This window comes from Malaclemys terrapin, chromosome 5, assembly GCF_027887155.1.
Source record: "Malaclemys terrapin pileata isolate rMalTer1 chromosome 5, rMalTer1.hap1, whole genome shotgun sequence".
In the NCBI taxonomy this organism is placed as follows: Eukaryota; Metazoa; Chordata; order Testudines; family Emydidae; genus Malaclemys; species Malaclemys terrapin.
Genome location: NC_071509.1, coordinates 136762320 through 136790086, shown reverse-complemented (window position 1 = coordinate 136790086; position 27767 = coordinate 136762320). Strand labels below are relative to the sequence as shown.

Sequence of the window (27767 nt, the reverse complement as noted above, 5' to 3'; positions counted from 1 at the left end):
CTCGGGGAAGGGACAGGGGTGTGGCCTCAGGGAAGGGGAGGGGCTAGGGCGTTCAGTTTTGTACGATTAGAAAGTTGGCAACCCTAGGAGACTAATGTGACTTGGTGACTCCCTTCAGAGATGTCATTCCCCCTGCCTGGCTCTTTGAGTCTTTGGGGTTGTAATCTGCTGCGGCAACATGTTATGGCACCCTGCAGTGTGCCAGTTCAGCTGAACTAGCTGGCTGGTGCATGGGGAAGGGAGGGTGGGAACACAGCACCTTCTCAGCCATCGGTGCCCAGTGCCAGCTCTGGGCATCCCACCCAAGGAGAGGAGGGGATTTTTTCCTCTCCCGTCCTGCCCTGCACAGATGTTTAGCCCAAGTCACAGTCCAGTCCAAAATAAATGGTGTGGGCAACAATGCTGACGCTGACGCTTTAATGCCACACTGAGAGACTACAATGGAGCCAGGCCCTTAGCTGCCCCACTCTGGCCTATGAAGCACGGGATGATTTCTGGTGATAAAATACCACTGTCACCAGGGCCGGTGCAAGGAAGTTTCGTGCCCTAGGCGAAACTTCCACCTTGCCCCACCCCAGCCCTGCAGCAGCTCCCCCCCACCCCCCCGCGGCAGCTCCCCCCGGCCCGGGGATCCGTGCAGCAGCTCCCCACCCCAGCTCACCTCTGCTCCGCCTCCTCCCCGAGCACGCCGCCCCGCTCTAATTCTCCTCCCCTCCCAGGCTTGCGGCGCCAAACAGCTGATTGGCGCTGCAAGCCTGGGAGGCGGGAGAAGTGGAGCAGCGACCGCGCGCTCGGGGAGGGGGCATAGGAACGCTGTAAAAAAAAATGGGGGCACCGCTTTTTGGCGCCCCCAAATCTTGGCGCCCTAGGCAATCGCCTAGTTTGCCTTAATGGTAGCACCGGCCCTGACTGTCACCAGTCATGTCACTCTCACCTTTTAAGAAAGGTAACGGGAGTTGTGCTGGAGTGAAATCAGTGCCCTGTAGAAAAGGCTTCCCATGGAAGGTATGAGGTCCTATTACCAGAGTATCTGAGCAGCTCACAACCAGTACATGAATTTATCCTACGTCTCCCAAGTTCCAGCTTAGCCCTCTAACCCCTGGACCAGCCTTCCTCTCCTTTCCCCTGGTACGGACCATTTCGGAGCCCATTATCAGGGTTCAAAAGTTAAAAAGGACCAGAAGCAACTGAAAATCTTGGGCAGCTCTCTAGAGTAAACAGCGTCAGTCTTCAGCACTTCATTACTGCTTATCTTTTGATTTTGTTAAGTGCTGTTTTTGGCCCCTCATCGATGAACGGTTGCCAGGATGTTCTGAATACGATTACTGCCAAAGGCGGAATAAACGGAATGTATTTACTGACACAGTAGCAAAACACTATCTCTTTGGGTAGGAGATCATATGGTTGGGATTGAGTTACACTTTATCATCAAAGCGCGGGAGTTCGCAAGCCCTTGGACTGGACACAGTTCTAATGGGTAATGGATCTGTTTTTTGCAGACGAGGCAGAGTTCATCGACCAAACATACGGAATTCAGTACACTCCACTCTGGTTATGAAGGGCAGAGACTTTACTTACAATAAACACTTTCTTGTCATTCCAATGCCTTAAAAGGGAGGGTCAGGAGAGCTGGTAGGCAGCTGTGACTATCGCCAAAAAAAAGGTTGCAGAGAGCAAACAGAGTACAAACGTTCCCTGTAAAATATTTTTCCATAATCTATTTACATTATTTTAGTCCAACAAATACTATCAATGAAACTATTGTGATGAATTGTATTATAGTAGCAGCGAGTGGACCCTTTGTGCACGGGACTGTTCAAATCTATAGTAAGAGAAAGCCCTAGCTGAAGAGCTTACAGTCTGAACCGACAAGGTAGACAGAAAAATCAAGGCACAGAGAAGTGAAGTGACTTGCCTAAGATCACACAGTAGATCGGGGCAGAGCTGGGAACAGAATCCAGATGTCCTAAATCCAAGTCCAGTGCCTGATCCATTAGACTGTTTTTAGTAGCATACCATTTTTATTTTTACCCTTGTGGTGACCTTGAAGCCAGTTCAGTAAAACCAGCTCGGGCTGCATTCAACCAGATCTGAGCTGTGGCTGTAACCTGCTTTGAAATCAGCTTAGCTGAACTGCTTTGAAAACTGATTAGAAAATTTCCCCAGGAAAGCCAGGCCCTGAATCCATGATCGTGACCATCCCCATGCCTTCTCCCAGATGCCTCCTACATGCTGAGCTCTGCAAAGCCCATCTCCATGACGTGCAGGGTGTGCAAATGCCCCTACGCACCTGATCTGATTAATCTGCCATTCCCCATGTAGTGTAACTGGGGCAGCCCTGCTGTGCTGGGGCTCATGACCACTACTACGTTTGGTGAATGCCACACAGCTCAAATATATAACATGTGCCAGTGGATCAGACCTGGAAACAATGCGTCTGCTCTGTTTTCAGCCTGATTCACCTCGTTCTGTATGATCTATACTTTACATCATCAGTGGCTACTTGATGTGGGGTTTTTTTAGTAGAGGTGCTATGGAGGAGGCTGCATATGTCACCGGAGTTTCAGAGTAGAGTTTGTGTCTCTATGCTGGCAATGCCCCTGACTGCTTAATTAGAAGGCTGGCCCGCCTTGCCTGCACACGTGGTTTTGCTCTCTGGTTTTATGCTCTTAGGCCCAGGTTTTTGACGGTATTTAGGCATGGCTGTGCTCGCCATTGAAACACCTCACTAATTTAGGAGCCCAAATCTCATTTTCAAAAAGATTTATGCACTTAGGAGCCTAAATCCCATCAACTGTTGATGGGATTTTGGCTCCTAAGCACCTAAACCCCATTTGAAAATGAGATTTAGGCTCCTATATCAGGCATTGCAATGTTGGGGCAGCAATGCCTAAATACCTTCAGAAATCTGGCCCTTAAATGCTACCCCTTGCAAGCATCCCCAAATACACTCGAACTGAACCAAGCACACAGCGGCATGTTTGAAATACGCAAGGCAGGAGCATATTTTTGGAAAATATATAGTCCTAGACATGACAGAGAGAGAGGTTGGAAGTGCAGACGTGGCCACGGTAACAACCTGGGCTAACAATATGAAAAATGACTGTGGTGTCAGTGCAATTAATAATCCACTCAGCCGAGCACACATTTCTATCCGTGGTTTGAAACAGCTGGAAAGATGTGAACTATTAACAAGTTTCACGTGGCGCCCTGAAAAGCCACAGAGACCAAAAGGGGCAGGGGAAGCCCAGATCCTTTCTTTTATGTTCTTTCAACATTCTTTCCTTTCGTCTCTTTCAGGAATACCGACTAGAGCAGTCGCCCTGCTCTCACCTGCTGGAATGAGTCACGAGCTCGACTGAGTGGAGATGTAATTCCAATAGTGTTTGCAAGAATATTCTTCCAAATATTTAACTGGCAAGATGAGTAATTGCTATGCAAATTCCCTTGAAGGCAGTGACAGCGAAGTTGACTGTCTTAGCAATGCCAATACCAACCTGGCATAGCAAGAAAGGAAATTCCTGTTAATGGGCACAAGTGTGTATAGCGGAGGAAGAATTCAGCTTCATTGCCAGTGCCCTGCATTGCGGCTTCATGGTATTCACCACCAAAATCCTGTGATTTTCCTTTTGAGGACGTGGCACAGAGCCTGGTGCCAACCAGCAACTCCTAGCTCAGACATAACAAACTCACTACACCTAATATACCACTTGCATGGTCTCTATTCAGAAAGGGCAGCATGAGAGGTCTCCGATGAAAGCCTGCGTCTTTCCAATACTCGTTATCATTGTGAGAGGTGTGTGCGGGTAATAGTGAAGGAATAATGTAACTATATTGAAAACTATGCCCTTCTGCTCTTGGGGTGAAAGTGACTCACTAGCGAATCATAACACTCAGCGATGGCCCACGCAAGTGTGAGGGAGTTGTCATCCCTCCATGGCTAGCACATCATGTCCACCTTTGCACCAACTCACAGAAGTCAGTGGAAAACTATCCACAAAACTATGAGCACCGAGACCCCTTGGAAGTGAAGAGGAATGGCAGAGCAGCGAGGGGATTGCCATCGGTGCATCGAGAGAAAAGACTGACTCAGTACGGCAAAGGGTGGGAAAAGACCCTGTGCAGCCATCTACTGACGAGGTACCTAATGAGCAGGGAGGATCCGGGGGCCCTGGCTCCTTGGGGCTAGAAAACGCGGCAAAAGACTGAACTTTGGGATATTAATCTACTTCCTTAGCTAGGAAAGGGTGGAGCCTAGGTTGTGGTTTGTGATTTTGTTTTGGATGTAACCATTTGTTTCCATCTCTCACTTGTTTCTATTTGAATCACTGTTCTTTCCTCCAACAGATTTCCTTTTGTTTTCTTATATTTGAACTCACATGCTGCGTGTGACAGAGGAGTGGAGGACTACGGTTAAACTGGGGGCTGTTGCTCCCTTGGGAACGTAGGATGTGGGATTCTGTGGGTATCTCAGGGGAACACTCTGAAAGGAGCTGGGGGCTGGGGCACATCTATTGTCAAGAGGCAGGGCTGGTATAGCCCAGTGGAGAGCGCTTGAGCAGCTGACAGGCTGGTGGCGAGAGGGAGCGAACACCCAGCTGACAAGAGCAAGCCTCCGTCACACTGCAGGGAGGTGACTCAAAGCCCTGGGTGCGCCAAGAAGCGTCACAATGGCAGCTTCGGTTCTCTCTGCCAAAGACGACGCAGGGCTCTGCATTACGCAGCACAGAGGAGAACAAACCAAAACCATGCTAATGTGTACATACTTCTGTGGTGTATAACTGCCTGGGAGAGCAGGCAGCCTCCACTCCACTCCACCACACAGTTCAGGGCCACATTTTCAAGTGTTCAGCATCAAAACTGGGATCAGATTTTCAAACTTTCTCAGCACCCAGCAGCTCTCACTGGGACACTGTTTGGGTGCTGAACTCTTCTGAAAATCTGGCCCCAGTTGCGGGCAAGCACCTTTGAAAATCTGGTGGCTGGTGTGGGATTTCTGCTCCCGTTGAAGTCAACAGGAAGTTTACCATTGCTTCCACAGAATCGAGGGCGGGGCTAATGCTGAGTCCTTCTGTAATTCCCACAGCCATGCTGTCTTGTCTCTCTGGAAGGACAAGTGTATCTACATGGGAAGCAGGTGGCTGTCTTAACCCTTCTTCTTGTACCCTGTTTAAAGCCAGCTGTAAAATTTGTCTCAAACATGCAAGATGCTGCATGCTCTGACCTGATCCAGTAAAGCACTTACGCTCTTGCTTAGCTACGCACATGAGCATTCCCATTGATCTCAGATGTAGGCGTAGCTGATCTAGACATAGTACTCAATCCTGCTCTGTGGAAATGCAGCCGTGAATGAAATATACTTGTTTGTTTCCTGGCTCTTTCCCATTTTGCCATTTTTCCAAACTTTGAAATGATTTGTTTCAGGCCTTCCAGTTGAACGGATGAGGGGCAGCATGTTCAAATAAAATACTGACTGGCACCTGCTTATCCATTATAATAATAATAATGGAGATATCCTATCTCCTAGAACTGGAAGGGACCTTGAAAGGTCATCAAGTCCAGCCCCCTGCCTTCACTAGCAGGGACAAGTACTGATTTTGCCCCAGATCCCTAAGTGGCCCCCTCAAGGATTGAACTCTCAACCCTGGGTTTAGCAGGCCAATGCTCAAACCACTGAGCTATCCCTCTCCCCCCCCCCCCCCCCATTGTACTGATCCTTTGCTGGAAACTCACAGATAAATACCAATGGCACAAACAGTATTTCAGAAGGTTTGCTTTTTTGCTTCGCTGGTTTTTTTTAGTATACTGTAGTATCAATGTACTTCTGTGGAACAGGCATCTTTAAACCTTTACAGTCGAGCTCAAATGTGACTCCCCAAGAAAGGGAATGTCAGAGTAGGGAGGAAAATAAATGATCATCCAATAACATTTTTCTAACCCTCTAAAATACTCTTAATAATTAAGTGTATCTTGGTGGAAAAAAGTAAATGGTAGATAACGACCAGGAGAGTTCGTCCCTGATTCAACAAGATACTAAAGCACATGCATAATTTTAAATCTGTCAGTAGTTCCATTGAAGTCAATGCTACTCATGTGCTGAAAGTTACGCTTGTGCTTAGGTACCTTACACAGAATCAGGACCATACTCTGTTTGATATGTTGTGAGCAGCATCACCAGCAGAGGGAGACAGAGTTCACACAGGCTGCACACAGAGTCTGGTGCCATGGTTAGTCTCCTATTCCACATGCAATCACAGAAGCTACAGCCATACCAAACGTATCAGGATTTGGATGTACTTTGCATGGACATGGTACATAAAGCTACATGGCATATTTCTATTTTTCCTAAGTCAACTGCAATCTGCTTGTACCTGTCACTTCCACCCATCACTCTACTCATTTCTGTGGTGCCCTGATTGATACCGGGCTCAAACAAGACACAGCAACAGAGATCGATACAGCACTATGGGAAAGCGAGAGAGTGGTTGTTAGAGGAATGGCGCAATAAGGTGGGAAAAAGAAGAGTTACAAACCAAGTTTTAAGGCCTGGGCAAAGCCTGACTAATTTCAGTGGGGTAGCATGTTCTACACAGGAGTCCATCCATGTGCAACAAGTTGCAGGCTTAGGGCCTCTTCATTTAGGGCCTGACCTAAAAGTCATTGAAGTCAATGGAAGCCATTGACTTCACTTGGCTTTAGGTCAGACTCCTTCCTTCACGGAACATGGGATTTAACTAGCAACTAGCAGGAGAGGAAAGGGGGAATAAAATTCATATAATATCGCACCACACAGGATTTAAGTCATAAATTGAAGCTAATCACTAGCGTCTAATTGTAAGGATGGGAACTTCAATGTCTTTTTTTTTTGTTACATGCTGTGTTTATTTATAGCTATAAATAAGACATTTTAATTTCATGTCATAATTAAATAGTCTTTCTGCAAATATATGCAACATTTTTATTTTATCCTTTAATGTGTTCATATATCAATGAGTGCGTAGAATCACCTACTGTAAGAATAAAAATGATCTAAACTGATGATAATATTCTGATCAGAGAGAAAGTTCCCCCATTCCGAGGAATTCTTTTACTGTTGAAATGCATTACATGTTTCTACCATTCTGAGTATTATAGAAAGCCTGATAACAAACTAAGAGAAAGCAACAATTACCCACGAGGGAGTTATAAATAAAACTATAAAATATTCAACTGATCCATAATTCATTTGGTAGCAGACATCCAGCCATCTGGGCTGGGATAAACATGCGACTTAGGAATAGGATGGCTGGTGATGAAGATTTTATGTGCAGAATGGATACAGGCATTGCAAGTGATTCCATATAACAGTTTGTTTGTGTGTCGCTAGATTTTAGGCTTTGTTTGACACAATCAGTACCTCCATTTCTCTATTCCTCTGATTATATAGGATAAGCCTTCATAAAAATCACAAGTGAAATCCTGGCCCCATTGAAGTCAATGGGAGTTTTGCCATTGACTTCAATGGAGTCAGGATTTTACCTCATATATGTATGTTTCTATTTCTGTTGTGCATGTGTTTGTGTGCGCAGCTTAAGAATATGTGATTCTATGTGCTTATGAACTGTGTTCATTGAGGTTAAACATCAACATGCACAATTCAATCTATAAATGAAAATATTTCCCCTCCCCCCACTTTAAAAAACACAAGGACTAAGGGCTTGATCCTAAGAACACTGACATCAATGAGAATCTTTCCATTATCTTCAGTGAGGATAGCCACAGGCAAAGTGTGAAGATGACAGGAGGCTATTTTCAAAAGCACTCCGTGCTGCCGTAACTGTTCTCACTAAAGTTAATGGGAAAACTCCCACTGACCTCCATGGGAACAATTAAGCCAATGCTGAGCGCTTCTGAAAATCCCATCCGAAGAGTAAATGACCATATCATTCTCATTGGAAAAGAAAAACAAAATTATTGCTGGAAAAACACAACAACTGAGCTCCATCCTTAAGGATCTTTGTGTAATTTATTTCATCTTCCTCCATTAGTCTACTTTAAAAAAATATATTCTGTTCATATAGATAAGAAAATTAAAGAGAAAGAACAGAAATTCTTCAGGGTCACAGACAGGGTGACCAGATGTCCCGGTTTTATAGGGGCAGTCCCAATTTTTGGGTCTTTTTCTTATACAGGCTCCTATTACACCCCACCCCCATCCCAATTTTTCACACTTGCTGCTGGTCACCCTAGTCACAGGGGGGAGGAGGGGGAGAAATAAGCTAGTAAAATGAAAAGTTACAAACCAAGTAAGTGTTATTTACACCTAAATTCTGACCAATTTGCATCCAGTGTGCAGCCCAAACTAGAAGGGACACTGTCGCTGAATTTAACAGCGGGGTCTGTTTCTCCTTTCCAGAAAAGTTCTTTTACATCCCGGCACGGGAGAAAGAACTTTAGTGTACTTAAGAATCAGTCCCAGCTCTTTGTAGTGATAGACACCCAGCCACTGAGCCAACGGGAACCCTCAGGTGTTTCTGCCTAAATATAAATGCACACTTTCATTTGGATGAAAAGTCCTTCTTCAACATCTTTTTTTAAAAACCAGCGTTAAGCACTGTTGGCTTAGAGATGTTTATGTCACACAACTGTGCCTTGTTATTAAAATGAAAGAAAAGCGGGGGAAATGAAAACAAAAACGATGTGAAAATGGAAGGGAATATCATCCCTTTTACTAGGGACAGAGCATTTCCCCACCAATTCTAGCACTGGTGAAACAACTGCCACTTCCTGGTGGTGGGTGAAATGAGCAAGAGTGGTTGCATTTAAAGACATAGCAAGACGCAAATCCAGGTCTCGTTTCTTGTCTGAGACCTTTGGGTAGAGTGCTTATGCTATACGCTCTGCTTAGAGAAGATTCCCTGTTTGAAATTCCCTGCCAGGCTGAGTGAAGACACTCAGGCATGCAAGGCGAGCCATCCCTGAACTTTACTGGACTTCACCTAGATGCTTTTCAGTGGCGAAGTCAGAAAATATACTCACTAGACATGTGTGCGCACACAGATACACCCACAGAGATGAGGATGCTGCCTTCATCACCGTTACAAACACGTTTCCCCATGTAGTATAATTTTCACAGGGCTGCAGCCCTCTACACGGTGTCTACGCACTCCAAGAGCACACAGTTTTTGACATAAGATTATAACAAGATGTACATTGTAGGTGCCTCGCCAACCTGTGCTGGGTTGGTGTTCAGAGCCAAGAAAAGCCTAACAACTAAGGATAAACGTGCTGAAACTCCCTCTTTCTCCAGCCACGTTGTCCTGTCTATGCTGTTGGAGTTGGGATAGAGGATCAGGACTCTTGCCAGCAGCCCAGTTGATCCTGCAGCTCATACTTTTTCAGACAGGGAAAGACACAGTGCTCAGCCGTGACCTGGCCAGGTTTCCAGATTGGCTGTGCTGGCTGCCGGATCCCTCAGCTAATGTGGCTACTTGGCCATCCACGTCATCTAGGACACCGTTCTCATCACTATCCTGGCCTCAAAGGGGCAGAAACAAATCACAGAAAATCAGGTTCTCCTGTATCTTGGGGTGGCCCTGTTCTCCACCATTAAGCAGCCAGAGCCAGTACTGGGGTGTCAAGAAGCCCACGGTCTCAGGCCCCTCTGATAGGGGGTACTAGAAACATAAAAGAGAAACTCTGCTTTTGTTAAGTACAAAAAGCCTACAGATCTTTTGGTTGAAAAAACGGCTTTGAAAACGCAAAGTGATAAAGACCGAACAGTCGGATTCAGAGTGGCATCCACTTCTGCAGCAGGAGGCTGGTGGGGACCTACCAATCCACCATGCATATGTCCCCCCACCCCCTCACAAGGCCAAACCTGTTATCAGCCTGACCTCAAGTGCAGCTTGGTGCCCTGAAGCTCAAGACTAGCGTGGGCTTTGGAACAGCTGACCTAATTCCAGAATATGCTTTGCAAGTGTTCAAGCCGGCATGCCCACTGCCTGTCATTAACAATGGTGGAGAAATGTAGCCATTAATATCAATAAAGTACATGCAACCCTTTCAGTATCTCTCGTCACTGCAAAGCCATGTCATGTTACAACATGACGTTGAAAAGTCAAGTCCGATGGCTTGATGTCTGCCATGACCTTGTGGGTGAGCCAGTCGTGTTAACATTGCATCCAGCTGGGTGTGGTTAAATCCTGATCCACTACAGTGTGACCATGACAAGCTGGCACATTTCTAAGAAGAATTTTCTTCTGCCAGGGAAAGGAGAAGAGCAGAAGACTCCATGAAGCCCACTAGAGATCTCACCTTGCAAATCTATTTTATCTAAAAGTGCTTAGATACAGTGTTTGATGGAAGCTATAGAGAATATTTCTACAGACATTCCTCCTTTATAATGTCCTGCACTTTCCCATAGTATCGCTAGAAGACGTACAGTATTTGCAATGCAGCCTCCAAAAGGTTAAAAACCGTGGAGACATACAGCCAGTGTCACAGATAAGAGGCGGGGAAAGCTGTAGGATTAATTTATATCATAATGAGAATTTCTCCATCTTCAAAGATACTTATCGGCTTTAACTTTGGATAACACTAAAAAAAAAAAAAAAAAGCCAGGAACCATTCATTTACTTGAGTTGGGAAGTGATAACAACTGTGATGCGATGCAGATAGATAGAACCTTTCATTTGAGTCATACCCACTAGCCCAACGCAATTCATTGTTTGAATAGGTAACTAAACAGCAGTTTTCAATATGTGTTAAATCCTCTGGCTTTCTAAGCATGAAGAGTAAATAAGCTCTCTATTTTTTTCTTACAGATAAGGGAAATCAATACCAAATAAGGCTGAAACATGGGGCACATAGGATTTCCAATCTTCCATGACCAGGGGGGAAAGTAACTTAAAGGACTTACCGGTACGCCGGAGTCCTGAGCAGGGGGACGGGGCCTCAACCAGAAGGGGCGTGGCCTCAACCGGAAGAGACGGGCCTTTAAATCCCTGGGCCCTTTAAATCTCCGCCAGAGCCCCAAACCCCGGAGTAGCGGTGGCAGCCGGGAGCCCTCGGGGCTCCGTCGGTGATTTAAAGGACCCGGGGCTCCGCTGCCGTAGCAGCGGCTGGGAGCCACGGGCCCTTTAAATCATTGCCGGAGCTACCAACTACAGAGGCGGCCGCTGCCAGGAGCCCCAGGCCCTTTAAATTGCTGGCCTGGGGAAACCGGTCTGGTCCGGTGTACCGGCTCTTGCCAGTTCGCCGTACCGGACCATACCGGCTTACTTTCACCTCTGTCCATGACCATTCTGACCTTTTCCATGTTCTGACCAAAAAGACATTCCAGCCCATATGCCTTATACTTTATGTTAGCAAACTAATCAGTCTGAAGTAGGATTGTCACACAGTGGACAATCAGAACAACAATTAAGATCAGATGTCACAGGTCCATCTAAGCTGTCACCAACACAAGCAGGAATTTTCTTATTTTTCCTTTTTTTTGGTCAGTAACATCTTGAACAGTGGTCATTACCAGTGGATAACTGATTGTACTGGTATTAAAACTTCCCAAAGAAAAGCATGGAGTTTTCATGACAACAAAAACAGCTTTGAAGTTTGTAACAATCCACCTGTGATAAATGCAAGCATGATTTTAAGCCATTTTAGTTGATCCCTGTCAACATGTGTGTGAACATACGTACGGTGGGCGTGCCTGTCACCCTGTATGCATGTCAAAACCTGTGAGCTGCCTGGAGTCCTGATCCTACATATCACAAATGATAGGTCTCTATATAAAAATTCAGGGCAATAGCTCTGTTTGTGCAAAGATCAGAGGAGGCAGAAGAACTCAGGGGACTCAGATATCAGGATTAATAGTTACTGTGCTATTTAATCATAAAGCTTGGTGAAGAACTCAAAATAATTTCACCCAATATTTGCTTGGGCAGCAAAATGAATTAATGACAGCAGTGCTCACAACCCCTTTTCGGGTTTACGTTCTGTGAACATTCTCGCAAGCCAGGAACGTGCACCGAAACAGTGAGCAACACAGACTATTTTTGGAAAGCGAATTTTGAACTTGCAAACATGAGTATTCACACTGAAACCTGATGCCATGAGTTACATTTGTTCCATCAGGGAACAAAGACAGTATAACCTCGTTGACCAGTCATCACTCAACAAGGACCTAATATTCCCAGACCTTAGTCATCAGAGTCTTACTCCCACCATTAGTTTCACTGATTTCAGGGGGCTGCTCGGTTGAGTAACAGCTTACAGGGTTAGGCCCCAGCACAGCTGAATTTTATATATAGAAAACTGGCAACTAACTGCTCATGGTCAATCTACAGGCCAGGAATGCACCGTGGGGACAATTTGCCAAAGCGTTTCACAGCATGAATATTCACGAGACAATCATAAGCTGCCCTCAGACCATTTGTGAATAAGGAAGAGGCTAAATTCCTCAAAGAGTGATGTGCTCTGAATTATTCCCTAAGTTGGACCCTGTAATCAGGTGCAGCACACCTTTCAGTGCACTGGCTGACTGAGGGGCACTGCACAGTGTCTGTGGACAGGGAGATGGCGCTGGGTGCAGCTTTTACAGCTATACCCGCTGTAGAAGACACTTTGGCCAGCCTGGAGTTGGTGCATTGGTGGAGGGAGGCCGCCAAAACAATCCTCCGGCTCTTGCACCCATGCACCAGAGCCTCGCTGGGGAGCGGAGTCGCTGCTTCCAGGCTGAAAGTGGGGAGGATGGGATGGGAATGTGAATGAGAAGCAGCCTGTGGAAAGGATGGCAGGGCAACCTCTCTAAGGCAAGCGACACCCCAGAGCCATCCAGAGGAATTATATCTGAGTTGGCCCAGCCTGCCCAAGGGCCCAAGCAGCAAATACCTACCAGCACGTCTGAGGGTGTGTAGGATACACTCAGGGCCTTAGCACTGCATGGTGGCTGGCCCTTACACAGACCTGCCGGGAGAACAAGGAAACCTCTCGTCTTGTGCAGCTTGCGTAACAAGCAGCCACAACTGCTCAGGGGAGCACAGGGGCTGTTCCTCTCTGCAGGGTGTCAGACACGTCAGTGGGGAAAGGAAAAGCAGACTGTGGCCCCACTCCCTTCCCAACATGCCCAGTGAGCAAGCTGGCGACAGTGCAACCTGCAGACTGGGCCACAGGGAGTTTGGGGGAAGATCATACATCATCCCTGAGGCACAAACAAACCCCAAACACCCATTGGGGTGGTGTCCCTCTGCAGGGCAGTGCTTGTCAGGCACATTCCGGCTCTTAGAGCGCTTGGACCGAAGTGTTGTAGCAACTGCCCGACTGCCATAGCAAACAATCAGCACGGGCGAGGACCGTCCAGTTCGGAGTGAGTTAAGAGGTTCTGATTTCTCTGAATTGGCGCAAAGGGATTCTCATACAGCAGTCTGGTCGGGTTAGTTTTCTTTTAGTTGTAATTCTCCTAACTTTAAATATCCCTCTGTAACAGGGCCAGGGGTGCCTCTGCAGTGCCCTGCTGCTATTTCCTCCCAGGGCCTCTGATTACCTCACAGTCCACAGGTAACTACCACAGTCCCCTCCTGGGGTCCCATTTATTGAGTCTTTACATACTGACCCTCCAGCCTCAACCCCAGCTCAGTCACTCTCCCCCTTCAGATAAGGGGCCCCCAACCCTTTCCCTGAGCTAGGTCCCAGCTCAAAGTCTCTCCGGCTTTACCTGGCTGGAGCTCAGCCTTCCTCGGCCCCTCTGGTTTCCAGGCCCAAGTCCTTGGGTCTCCAGCAGGAACTAGGCCCAGGACTCCCAGGCTCTACCTGGCTGAAGTTTCCTCAGCAGTCTGGTTCTGGCTTCCCAGCCCAAATGCTTCTTTCAGTCGGGGTCTCTAGTAGGAGCCTTCAGCTCACAGCGGCTCTTCTGTGTCACAGCTCCCTTGGTGTCAGGGTCTTCCCTGCAGGAACCTTTCACACTCTGTAGCCTCTCCACCATTTCCTGAATACCCATCATAGCCTTCTGCTGCTCCTTATGGGACAATCCCCCTGATCTCTCCCAGATATAGCTCGTTCTGTAATCAGGGCTAGCTAGCTCCAGCCCCTGCAGGAGAGCCATGCTGATACACCCCTCCCACCAGAAAATCCCACAACGTGGAGTAAAAATACACAGGCTCCATACTAGTTTGGTTCTCACTAAAAACACTGAACACTCATAGTAGATTGTAGATCTTCTCTGCACAAATCCTGCCTGACCTAGATACATGATGCACAATCTGTCTATGCAACCTTAATTCAGACGCTTGGGCAAATGCGTTATGACACCACCTTTAATTACACGACCACAAGTAGTTCCCCCCCCCCACCCCGGACCCCTGCCTCACTCAGGGAATGGATCTGAGCTATGCAGTGAACAAGACTGTTCTCTGAAGGACAGGGCCAGCAACGTGTCCGTACACAGACATAAGAGTCCGTGGTAAAAATGTTGAGGTCCATGGTAATTTTTCCAAAAATTGAATGACTGAATGACATACCCCAGCCCTCAATGTCCATCACTAAGGACGGTAATTTTATCAAGTGTCTGTCGTGCCACATGGTGGTGCCGACCCCTGCTGAAGGACCCCTAGCTCATCCACTCTAGAAGAAGGCGTCTACAGGATGAGGCAGGGCACTGCAGGAAATAAAAAGTCTGGGCCTAAGGTGCTTCAATACTAACTTTGGGCCCAGTTTGCTTTTTAAAGATTATCCTTCGCCCTTGGGGGTGGGGGGGATAGCTCAGTGGTTTGAGCATTGGCCTGTTAAACCCACAGTTATGAGTTCAATCCTTAAGGGGGCCATTTAGGGATCTGGGGCAAAAAATCTGTCTGGAGATTGGTCCTGCTTTGAGCAGGGGGTTGGACTAGATGACCTCCTGAGGTCCCTTCCAACCCTGATATTCTATGATTCTACCCGTCTGACCCTGCATGTTCCCTTTGAATGGTTAATGTCCTCTGCCACCTCCATTCCTTCTTCCTCTGCTGCCTGCTCCAGGAAAAGGGAGACAGCTGGTACTCAGCACTTTGGAAAACCAGGCTTTTTTATAGGACTCTAAAAAGGGATTTAAGAACCTAATTTTAGGCTCCTATTTTTTAATCTCTTGAACCGGTGCTGGTCAACATACTCATTAGTGATCTGGAAAAGGAGGTGAACAGTGAGGTGGCAAAGTGTGCAGATGATACAAAATTATTCAATATACACCGCTACCTCGATATAACATGAATTTGGATATAACGTGGTAAAGCAGTGCTCCGTGGAAGGGGGGGCTGCGCACTCCGGTGGATCAAAGCAAGTTCGATATAACGCGGTTTCACCTATAACGCGGTAAGATTTTGGGGCTCCCGAGGACAGCGTTCTATCGAGGTAGAGGTGTAGTTAAGTCCAAAGCTGACGGTGAGGAGTTATAGGAGGTTCTCACAAAACTGGGTGCTTGAGTAATAAAATGGCTGGTGACATTCAATGTTGATACATGCAAAGTAATGCACGTTGGAAAGCATAATCCCCACTATACACGTAAAATGGTGGGGTTTAAATGAGCCGTTACCCCTCAAGAAAGAGATCTTGGAGTCATTGTGGGTGGTTCTCTGAAAACTTCAGCTGAATGTGCAGCAGCAGTCAAAAAGGGTAACCAAATGTTAAGGACTATTAGGAAAGGGATAGAAAATAAATCAGAAAATATCATCCTGCCACTCTAGAAATCCACCGTACGCCCACACCTTGAATACTGCGTCCAGTTCTCGTTGCCCCCTCTCAAAAAGGACATAGGAGAACTGGACAAGGTTCAGAGAAAGGCAACAAAGATGATCAAGGGTATGGAATGGCTTCCGTATGAGGAGAGACTAAAGCTTAGAAAAGAGATGCTAAGTGTGTGTGTGTGGGGGGGAAGATATGATAGAGGTCTATAAAATCATGAAGGGTGTGGAAAAAGTGAATGAAGAAGTGTTCTTTACCCTTTCCCACAGATTTAATACAAACAAGAGGAAGTACTTCTTCACCCCATGCGCAATTAACCTGGGGAATTTATTGCCATTGGATGTTATGATGGCCAAAAATATAACAGGGTTCAAAAAAGAACTAGATACGTTTATGCAGGGTATCTCCATCAATTACGGCCAGAGATGCAACCTCATGCTCCGGGTGACCCTAAAGCTCTGATCACTCCACTGGCCCTGCTCTGTACACTCCCCTTGAAGCTCTGGTACTGGCCACTGTCAGAGATGGACCAGTGGTCTGACCCAGTACAGCAGTTCTTATTAGGGTGACCAGATGTCCCAATTTTATAGGGACAGTCCCGATATTTGGGGCTTTCTTTTATATGGGCTCCTATTACCCCCCACCCCCATCCCGATTTTTCTCACATGCTATCTGGTCACCCTAGTTCTTATAAACAGTTTCATGAAAGCACGATCCTTTATTATCCTCCTCCTAGAGCATTGTGACAATGTTTTTCATACTGATAGACAGTCATAAATTAATCATTTAATCACTCAACTTCTTCAGCAGAAAATCATTATTGGATTCCATACACTGATCAGCCAGAGTTAGCTAATCAGTTTCATCTCCCAGTTTACTGTAATTTTTTTTCATCTTGCACACAGAACGAGCTATTCTTCTTGTTGTACTAACAAATCTAATTTTGAATCGAGACGGTTCACACATGTCTTGCAGTCAGAAAGAAAAATTACATCAGTCTGAAAATGCTAGACTGACTACTGGTGCCAGTTTAAAAAAAAAAGAGAGAGAGAGAGAGAGAAATGACTTAAGAAACAAACAAATTTTTCAGGAAACAATCCCTACAGGAACCCAAAACCAGATACACACTGTATGTTGCCAAAGGTTTCATATATAAAAAACATCTGGTGTGGCCAATATCCTGCTGTTTGTGCATTTTTTTCAAGTTCTGAAATTAGCAAGGTCTTGGGATTGACAAAGCAAAAATGAAAAGACAACACCAGGCAATCCATCTGTGATGCTGCTTAGTAAGTATCTATCAACATGACATGCCATTTTTAATTTCCATGGGCCAGTATTTCTTCTAGCAAGGGTTCTTTTTTCCTCCAGTTCAGTCTTTATACCAACCTAGTAGAAGTCTGATTCTCTCACCCACTCCACCAGTTGTATGCAAGCAGAGTTCCATACTGGCATGCAATGGGTGTCATAGAATGGAGAATGAGGTCCTTGATCTCTGACTGTGTCCAACCATGCCACCTTAAAGCAGAGAGAACTCTCACTGAGTTCACTGGGAGCTGGAGGTGTATAAAGCCTACAGCCTCTCTGGGTGGGTCACACATTTTCGATCTCGGGGTGAGTGGCTGGTATACTGCAGTTGTGGTGGTGGGGGGGTGGTGGGAAAGACGACTACAGGCTCCTATGTGTACACATCTCCTTTTCAAAGGCACAAAGCAGTCAGATGTCCAATTCCCGTGGAAAGTCAAGGTGAGTAATTCCCACTTGTAAAATCTCCCCCTCTAGCTCTATCTCCCAGTGCAAAGGATCTTTAACCTTTGACATCTCATGGTATCTAAAGCAGCAGGGAGCAACCTAAACTTCCAAGCTCTTTCAGGAGAATGTTTGATATATAGATCCAGCAACTTTTAGCTCATGCAAATAGCCCTTGCTCATCTTCTGAATAAGGACTGAAGGTTGAACCATAAATAGTGCATTCTCCTGGCTCTATTATTTAATTTGGACAGGGCTGTAGGATGTCTATGTGGATGCGTAATGGATTGTGCAAATGTCACATACTGAATCAAACAGAGGAAGCATAAAGCTGTCGCGTCAAGACTGCACAATGAAATAAACACAGAGGGCCCAATTTACCATTACGTTACTCCAGTTCTGCTACAGTGCGATTCCACTGATCGCAATGCAGTTATGCTGGCGTAAATCCAGAATATCACACTGGGGAATCAGGGCTATAACGTCCATTATTTTTTGACATGAGCTGCATTTATCATCCCAAACACAACAGGCTACGATTTCCCCACCAAAGATCTGGTAATAACTGTACAGTGGGTACATTCTTATCTCAGTGCACAGAGAGTCAGCGATGCATATAACTCCTAATACAACTAGTGGGAGATTTGGGCATAACTCACAAGGTGGAAGTGTTTCTTTACAGAAAGTGGTGATCGTCCATATCTGATCTTCTCACCTACCGCTACATTTATTGATCTTTATGTGCCTTTAGCTCAGCGCATCAGGGAAACCTCCACTGCTGTTTATGAAATGCTAAAGTCAACCCAATAACCTATTTCGTCCAAGAGGAGACCTGCTGGCAGCAGCCTTTGTGATGGGGACAATGGTAAACTTCATTAAGGGCCATGACACTTGTTTATTTGAATTAAACAGGTGTTTTTGCAGGTGTCATGCTGACATCTGCCAGTGCTACCCTTGAAGGCTTCCTGCCACGTCAATCAGCAGTGAGCAGTAACCCAACAGTGCTTTTATTTCCTCTCCTCGAGAGACATTCGCATGCTTTGCCTGACACATCAGCAATCCAAATTAATTACCGGGGCACGGACTTGATTAGTTACAACACATCAATGGCCTCTCGGGTGGCTGCTGAACCTACAAACGTGTACCTGTGCTGTTCTAATGAAATTCAATCCCGCTCAGCCTAGCGTCCTTCTGCTTTGCAGCCAGGACTCTGAAATCTGTCTGCCACTCGGTAGCTCGTGCCAGATTTCTCCGGTAAGAGCATTTCCTTTCAAAGGAGCAGGAAAGGCTGGCTTGGGAATCCGGCGGCAGAGCAATGCACTGTATTTGCGAGAGCTCTGAGTTTGGCTCTTAAGGCTGGGCCCATGCTCCCAAATGCCACTAGCCGGCTGTGCTTGAGGAGATGGTACTAAGCCCTTGCAGGAAGGAGCCCCTCATGTTCCTGGCAGGTGCAGGAAGCCGACTGCATGGGTTCCACAGTCAGCCCTCCAGGAAGGAAGATCATTTGCAATACAGCAGCTTTAAGGGAGGGAGAGTGAAGAGAGGCAGAACAAGGTAGGGCCTTTGAGGGCTCTGAGCACAATGCCTACCAGGGTGTGTGAGATGCAGAGAAGGGTGCACATGGGGCTGCATCCCGTGTAGGGGGTATAACCGGGGCTCCCTCTTCCTTGATCCCCTTGGCATGTCTGGGCTCCCTGAGTGCAAACTATGTAAATCTGCTTGGGCTTTACATGGGCTGTGCGAGGTGGGTCAGGCTCTTTATTCCCTCTGCTCCCTGTCTGTGCCCAGAGCCTAGCCCTGGGTAAGGGGGGGAAAATTCCCCACTATCTTCATTTGCACGATGCAAAACTGAAATGAGACAATGAGCAATGACATCCCTGACCTGAGCCAGCAACACCTCCCCATCCTGAATCCGTTCAGTTTCTCACTGCGCTGCTAACGGGGCAATGGGACAGCCCCCGTCTTTTCACTTTCGCTCCAGCGGCCGCTCCAAGATCAATTAGCCATTTGCTAAACCAGTGAGTCCATTTAAACTGCACTACACCTGAAATCTAAAGGCTCTCGCTAGGTTGTCCCTTTGCCAATAAGGGAGACAATTGTGTGGCTCTTGTTTTAGTGGGTGAAGACGTGGAAACGTTAAGCTATGAAGGATGCTCCATGTTTAATTAAAAACAAAAAAACCCGACCAAAATGCACCCTGCTGAGAGGGAACATTCCTGCTGTTCCAAGGCTGCAATAATTATACTGTGAAATGGGGGGGGGGACACAACAACCGCCTGCATAGGAAAGAATTCAAGGCCCAGTCTTGCTACTTCCACTTATTTCAATGGGAGTTCCACCCCACAGAATGGCCAGGGCCCCCCACCCCAGAATCTTAGCCCCTTTTGAAGTTCCACTTACCTGCCTGATTTGTGGTTACATTTACAGACACATACTGCCGGGCTGCAGGGCTCTGGTCGGACACTCCGTTCACTGCCTCAATTTCAAAGGTATAGTTTGTATGAGCAAGCAGGTCCACCATCATGACAGAGGTATTTTTCAGGCCGATTTGCTGGGGGAGGTACCTGACATGACTGCCACACGCCTCACACAGCCCCGAGTGGGAGCTGCACTTCTTGCATGCAATATAATAAGACACATCTTTCCTTCCACCGGTGTCAGCCGGGGGAATCCATTCCAGGAAGACACTAGTCTCGTTAACATTTGAGATGGCATTCCGAGGAGCTGAGGGGGGTCCTGGTTTGTAAAGTAAAGTGAGAAAAACACAGGGTGAAAATAGCATTCTCGTCCATCCTGCTCTGTGCTACTCTCTAGGCTGAAAAGAGGGGCTGCACTGTTCACATGCCATGGAGCACACAGAGCCAATGCACAGCAGCAGCTGAAGGACCGGCAGGGCAATGGGGGGTCACTCTTAGCTGTCCCTCCTCGCTTTGAAGTGTGCATGTTGGGACCCAACCACCCATCTGATCCAGGAAGACAGGGAGGAGTATCCTACCAAGCGTGTTCCCTTGGATGTGCTCCAAGCCCCTGCCACCCAAGAGGGCAAGGGAGCAGGCATCAAGGCTGAAATCCTGGTCCCATTGAAGTCAATGAGGGTTTTGCCATTGATTTCAGTGGGGTCAAGGTTTCACCCTAAAGGTACGTCTGCACGGCAGCTGGGAGCTGGAATTCCCAGCTCGGGGAGAGACAGACCCACTAGCTCTGCTTGATGACCCTGCTAAATATAGCAGCGGGGTGGCGACAGCATGGGAAGTGGCTCAGACTAGCTGCCTGAATGCAGACCTCGGACAGGTCTTGTACTTGGGCGGCTAGCCCGTTGCGCTGTCCACGTCTCCATGTGCACGCTGCTGATTTTGGTGCACTAGCTCCATCAAAGCCAGCACATGTACGTCAAGCCGAGCTGTGAAGAACACGTCCAGCTGCAGTGTAGACAGACCCTTTGTGGGTCTAGCTCCAGAGCCTGGAGAATAACACGTACCGAAGAAATATCCGACACCGATTGTAAGTGATATTACTGCGTCCATGTACTAAACAGCAGCCTTTTCCTCTGCCTCGACAAAGCGTTGCATGTTAAGATGTTTGAACGGCTACTCTCCAGTTTCTTATTTTGCAGAGTGTCCATGCTTAGGATGTCTGCCCAGCCCGGGGAAGGGTGCTCAAACTTCTTTGCCATGGGCCACATCAGACATTCAAGCCAAGATTTTCAAAAGTGACGAATGATTCTGGATGCCTCCATTTTTGGGTGTCCGGCTTGAGAAACCCTCAGAGATGCCAATTGGTAGAAAGTGCTGGGCATGTGCCCTCTGAAAATCAGACCCCTTTCCGGGGGATCAAGTGGGACATCTGAAAATTGAGCCATCCCAAATCCCTAGTTACTTATGAAAATCTTGGCTACACTCTCTGGTGGAACTCCCAGTGAAGTCAATGGGACTGTCACACATGGGCTCAGGGCAATGCATGAATCGCAGGACGTATGGCCCTTTTCTGGCCAGGTTATAACAATTGCAAGATCAAATTTTCTTTTTCAAATCCTATTAATCTCTCTGAGTTGTCAACAGATAATGATTTTGGAGGGGAAAAAAAACCAGCCAAACCGTGTTTTAGGAAATATTTTTGTATAAATTCGCCTTGGAGACTGAGGACAAAATTCTCCTCTGATGTGATGTGAAAGGATAATTTTGTACAGAAGGATAGCAGTAGCATACAACATGTTGGTGATCTTCACAACGGATCTGCACATTGTACCTTGACTGCATTGTGATGCAGCTGGAAGAAAGGGACATTTTTTAAAGAGTTTCGCTGGTTTTGAGTCATGGTGTCACTGGGATTTTCAAAAGCCTAAGGGAGTTAGGCACCTAACTCACTCGCATTCAGTCTGAATGGAAACTGGGTGCAAAATTCCCATAGGTGCTAAAATCCGTGAATACCTCCTTGAAAGCCAGCTCCAACGTGCCTCCTCCTTTCCCCAGAAGTGTATGCATATTTATTGAACTACATTTCCCGACTCTGTGTGATTCTAGTCATATGGCTATAATTAAGCACATTGAAATATTTAAAATAGGTAATTTTGTGAAATTGCAATTATTTTGTAAACAATAAACTTCCCCCTAGCTACTTTTTCCTATTTTCTTTTTTATGTCTGTAAAATTGATAAAACTCATTGTGAAACCTTGTAGCAATTTGCAGCATGTGCGCTATTTCAGCTCCAGCTGCTCGGATTCTCCTAGGAGATGACATTTTAGCCAATTCTAAGAGAAACTCAACCCTTGATGTCCAATTAAAACAAAAAGAATGGCTTAGGAAAGTGCAACTTTTTCGGAGTGATATATTCAATTCTGTGGATCCCGTTTTTAAAACGGACTGCCTTAACTGCACACACAGGCAGGTACTTGAGCGCCTAAGCACCTATTTGTGCATGCAATTGAAGGAGCCATTGATGAAAATTTGTCTTTGTGTGTCTGCTCTCAAAGTCCAAAGAGGGGGAGTTGAAGAGGCCAGTAAGAACTGAATCCTGCAAATGTTTATGCACACACATAGCTTTAAGCACGTGAGTGGTCCCATTTAAGCCAATGGCATGCTTAAAATAAACCATGTGCTCAAGTCTTTGCAGGACAGAAGCATAAGGAATGAATTGCAGCATATGTGCAACTCCTACTGTAGCCAAAGGGAGTTTTCATGCATATGAACGACAGTCATTCTAATGATAACTATTGCATATTATTCAAACCGGAAAACAAAAGTTAAACCGATGCAAAGAAGGAAACTCTCACAAACTGTGGCAATTGGCAGTGAGGGCTTCCCAAAAAGTATCTGAGAATCTTTATGGATTCCACTTTAATGCTCACAAACCACCCCACAGGCATCCAGCATGATTTAGGCCTGGTCCCCACTTAGTCCGGACTTCGGACTAAGGTACGCAAATTCAGCTACGTTAATAACGTAGCTGAATTCGAAGTACCTTAGTCCGAACTTACCGCGGTCCAGACGCGGCCGGAAGTCTCCCCCCGTCGACGCCGCGTACTCCTCTCGGCGAGCTGGAGTACCGGCGCCGACTGTGAGCACTTCCGGGATCGATCCGGGATCGATTTATCGCGTCTTAACCAGACGCGATAAATCGATCCCAGAACATCGATGGCGTGCCGCCGGACCAGCCGGTAAGTGAAGACTAGGCCTTAGCTAATGGCAGAACAGCACATGAACAGTTAAAAAGAACTTTCAGCCCCGTCAGACCGACACAAGGGAAGCTACAGAAATTCAGGCCTGGAGTTGTGCTGAGTTAAATGCATAGCACACAAGTACTTTTGACCAGTTAAATCGTCCAGTTTTTCTTTCCACTATGGGATGACTCTTTACGTATACTAGGAAACTAAGGGGGAATGTGGGGTGGGGGAGGGGGGAGTCAAGCACAAGAAACACTTATTGGACAATGTGTCTTTAACAGGAGGTAAATTATTACTTTACTAAAGTTGCCAGAGGTTTTTACTCGCTCTCTACAGAAGAGTCAGGTGCTCTTCTTGAAGGCTTAAAACCATCCATTTCAATAGCAATGCTTTGAAGTCAGCGGCACTCCATAACCCATAACATTTGCATTCTCAAAGGGGCCCTATGAATGGTCTTTAGCAGTTTGGAGAAATCTAACAAAGGATCTTGAAACTGCTCCACTAAAACTTGGGAAAAAATCACAGTGATGAGAACAAACTGCTATTTTATTTTCTGAGGACCAGGGAACCTGGTATCTGCTCAGATGGGACATTTTTATTTATGACCTCTCTTTGGCAGGGACAAAGACGTTAGTTTACTGAAATAACCATAATAAAAAAGATAGCTAATTTGTATATTAAGCAGATACTGACTTACCCTCCCCAGATCATGATTTACTGACTCAAAAGGAAACTGGCTGAAGACAAGTCCATATTTTCTTTCATGGACAATAAATCTGAAATAGTGAATCAATGTATGTGTTTTTTTAAATATATTCTCAGAGACAAATTCTGCCTTCTGATACTTAATCACAACGCACATTAAAGGGAATTGTGAATTTTCTTCTGAGGGCAAAATATTCCCTGAAATGTTCTCATCAGAAACGTCTGTTGTATGTTACGTTTTATACCATTTGAAAACTTCTGCGCTGTGGCCATAAATTTCAAAAGTTTATCTGTTTTTTTTATCTTTCTTTCCTTTTAAATTGATGTCCCAAAGAGGAAAGAAAGCTATCATTTTATTTTTAAAAGCTATTTATCTTCTGGGAATTGAATAATAATTTTCACAACATTCTCTGAGAAAAAGACACTGAGTTTGACTGAGAAAATTTTTCCAAAATTTAACGGGGCATCATCAATTTTAAAATCACATTAAAAAATATATTACTTATTGTTACAAATTCCAGTTCTAAGAAACTAGAACTTAAAGAAATTAAAGAACAAAACATCTTTCTCGACTCCTTTTTTGTTATTCCTTTGAGCATTTGACAGCCCTTCATATATGATCAGTTTCTGTTTCTCTTTTACAGAGTTAATCAGTTTCCCCTGTTTGTGTGGGTCTTTCACATAGCAACATGGAACTGACAAGCATTTTGAAAAAAGTGAGGAAAGCATCATTATAAAACCATAAATACTGGCAGGGAGACTTGGCAATGTAATACTTAAAATTAATTTTAAGATCACTTTTACTAGATTTCAAATAGATGAAATCTCTTAGTGCAGAGGGCTGGACTAGATGACCTCTCGAGGTCTCTTCCAGCCCTACATTTTGATAAAAATATATGGAGATACACCTATCTCATAGAACTGGAAGGGACCCTGAAAGGTCATCAAGTCCAGTCCCCTGCTTTCACTAGCAGGACCAAGTACTGTCCCTAACAAGTTTTTTTGTTGCCCCAGATCCCTAAATAGCCCCCTGAAGGATTGAACTCACAGCCCTGGCTTTAGAAGGCCAATGCTCAAACCACTGAGCTATCCTTAAGAAGTAAACAACAAAAACTTAGTGGCTCTAACAAATGACTCTTGTCAATCAATCAATCATGACACAGGATTTTTTTTTCCTGTAGGTAACTGTGGAGTGGCCATTGAGTTCCACAGTTTCACCAGAGAGGACCAGGATATGTTGCAGCAAGGAGCTTAATAAAAAGGTGGGAACCTCCTGGTGACAGAGTTCTCTAGTTGCTGCTTAAGGCTTGGTTCTTTGTATCTGTGTCCTCACACTACAGCAATGAGCCACAAATTCGTGTGTGTTGGTAGGGGGTTTCTTGCAAATTATGGGTGTTGTAACTTTCATCTGCCCAAGAAATACCCCCAAACCCTACTAATGAACATCCTGGCATGCCTTATTCTGCTGGCAAAATAGGACCTATTTAACATATGTACTCTTCCACTATACAGCTGGGATTGTCACACAAACCCAAGGGAATTAGCCACTCACTGGCCACTGACTTGCAATTGAAGCCTGGCAGCTAACTTGCCTGAAGCTCCTTTGCGAACCGGCCTAGGTGTATAACTAGCTTTTCATCTATGTTTGGAATGTCTTTATTTTAAAAGATATTTTTTCTCCCCTTCCCCCCCACCCCGACCACACCAGGACTTCACTAGCTGGCCTGTTCTTCCATCTATCTGTCTATGACCTTTACACAGCATTGCTTATCACAAACGATGTGAGGCTCCCCCTTCCTCCCCTGGAGTCGCACGGCCCTTTCAAGAGAGCAGCACGTTTCAAGTCACCTTCTACTGTGAAAACCAAACGGAGAGACATTCAGTGCTCCCTGATCCTCCGGCTGTTCTGCGTGAGCCATCCCTTTCAGTGTGTGGTGCCCCCTGGAGGCAAAGGGACTCATCGGAGTGCAACAGCTGACAGGATCGGGGTCAAAACCCAGGGTGAATTGGAAGTAGCCAGAAAGGGCAGCAGGGTTCATTGGGAGACATGGACAGGAAGCAGTCACTCTTGGTGCCCCCACCCTGGGCCCTTACTTATTCCCACTTCTCCCCGCAGCCCCTAGCACCTCTCTCCCAAGGTGCTTCTCTCAATTTGTCCGGCTTAGCTTAGAACCTGCCCTGGGAACTGCTGCCCTGTCCTATTTTCTGCAGCAAGGGTGCTAGTCAAATAACCACGGTGACATGGTATATATCAGTAGGGTGATGATTGGTGCACAGCTGTTCGAAGGCCATGATGACATCTAATCTTCTACTGCTGAAAACAGTCCCTAGTAGAAGGAGAAGAGAAAAATGGAGAGCGGAAGCTCCTTCTTCACCGTGTCCCAGCTCTTCTGAATATATTGGCTCTTTATTACCTCTCTTCCATCTCTGAGGGTCACTTCTGCCTGCCTGTTCCCATCCATAGAAGCTCAGTTACTTTTTCAGTTCCTTTCAACTCCCTTTCTACTATAACATCCTATAAAACCCTATTGGGAAATAGAATAACTCGTGACACTAAGTTAGGGTTACCATATTTTGAGTGTCCAAAAAGAGGACACTCCATGGGGCCCCGGCCCCGCCCCCGGCCCCACCCCAACTCCACCCCTTCCCCAAAGTCCCCGACCCAACTCTGCCCCCTCCCCTGCTTCCCGCGAACATTTGATTCGCGGGAAGCCTGAAGCAGGCAGCAGGTAAGCTGGTGGGGGGGGGGAGGAGGCGCGGCCCAGTCTGGCCCCCCCAACCGAGCAGCTCCCTCCGGCCCCAGCCCCGGCCCCGGCGTCTCCAGCCTGGCTCGGCTCGGTCCCTGGGGTGCCGGCCCCAGGCCAGCCCCCGGCCGAGCACCCCCGGCCCGCCCAGCACTGCCGGCCTGGCCCAGCACCGCCAGCCCGGCCCCGGCCCCCAGCCCAGCACCCCGGACCCCAGCCCCGCACCCCCTGGCCCAGCACCGCCGGCCCCCGGCCCAGCACCGCCGGCCCTTGGCCCGGCCCCGGCCCCCGGCCCAGCACCACCGGCCCTGGCCCAGCACCCCCGGCCCAGCACCCCCAGCCCCGCATGTCCCTATTTTCCCGGACATGTTCGGCTTTTTGGGATTTCCCCCCGGACAGGGATTTGAGGCCCAAAAAGCCGGACATGTCCGGGAAAATCCGGACGTATGGTAACCCTAACTAAGTGACACCCATATATAGTGTGTCTACCTAGATCTATAGCTAAATAACTATATTTTACAACACACGCACACCAGCAGCATGCAATTCTAGATGCTGCATGTCCAGTTCCACATGCTAAACTCCACAAACACCTACTGGATCAAATCCCTACTTTAGAGGCCAAGAGCCTTGATTCTACTCTCAAGTCCAGTGGTGTAAATCAGGAGTAATTTAGATGAAGCCAGTGGATTACAGAAGTGTAAAACTAGCACAAGCCAGGTCAGGATCAGGCCAAAGCCTATAAAAGCACTTTCTTTCTTGTCATTGTGTAGGGTTACCATATTTTGTGCCTCCAAATGGAGGACACTCCACGGGGCCCCGGCCCCGCCCCCAGCCCCGCCCCCGCCCCAACTCCGCCCCCTCCCCAAAGTCTCCGCCCCCTCCCCTGCTTCCCGCGAACATTTAATTCGCGGGAAGCCTGAAGCAGGTAAGGGGGGTGTGGGGGGGAGGAGGCGCGGCCCAGGCTGGCCCCCGGCGGCTCCAGCCTGGGTCAGCTCGGGCCCGGCCCGCCCAGCACTGTTGGGACCGGCTCCGCGACCCCGCGGCCCGGCGCACCCCCCCGCTACCCCGGACCGGCTCCCCGCCGCCCGGCGCACCCCCCCCGCTACCCCGGACTGGCTCCCCACCGCCCGGCACACCCCCCGCTACCCCGGACCGGCTCCCCACCGCCCGGCGCACCCCCCCCCCCCGCTACCCCGGACCGGCTCCCTGCCCGGCCCCG

General features: G+C 47.1%; 1 protein-coding gene across 10 annotated transcripts in view; it reads right to left on the bottom strand.

Moving 5' to 3' along the window:
- The window catches only part of EPHA5 (EPH receptor A5), a 399378-nt gene that overhangs the window by 192458 nt on the left and 179153 nt on the right, over positions 1 to 27767 (bottom strand). For 8 of the 10 annotated variants that reach the window (XR_008445069.1, XM_054029616.1, XM_054029620.1 and 5 more), the window contains exon 5: positions 19837 to 20172. The exons of the other annotated variants lie outside the window; for them this stretch is intronic. Coding sequence is in view for 7 of the 8 variants with exons in the window: in XM_054029616.1 (XP_053885591.1) it covers positions 19837 to 20172 (336 nt within the window). In the remaining variant the exon portion in view is untranslated. The remainder of the gene's footprint in view (positions 1 to 19836; positions 20173 to 27767) is intronic. 10 annotated transcript variants of the gene reach the window in all.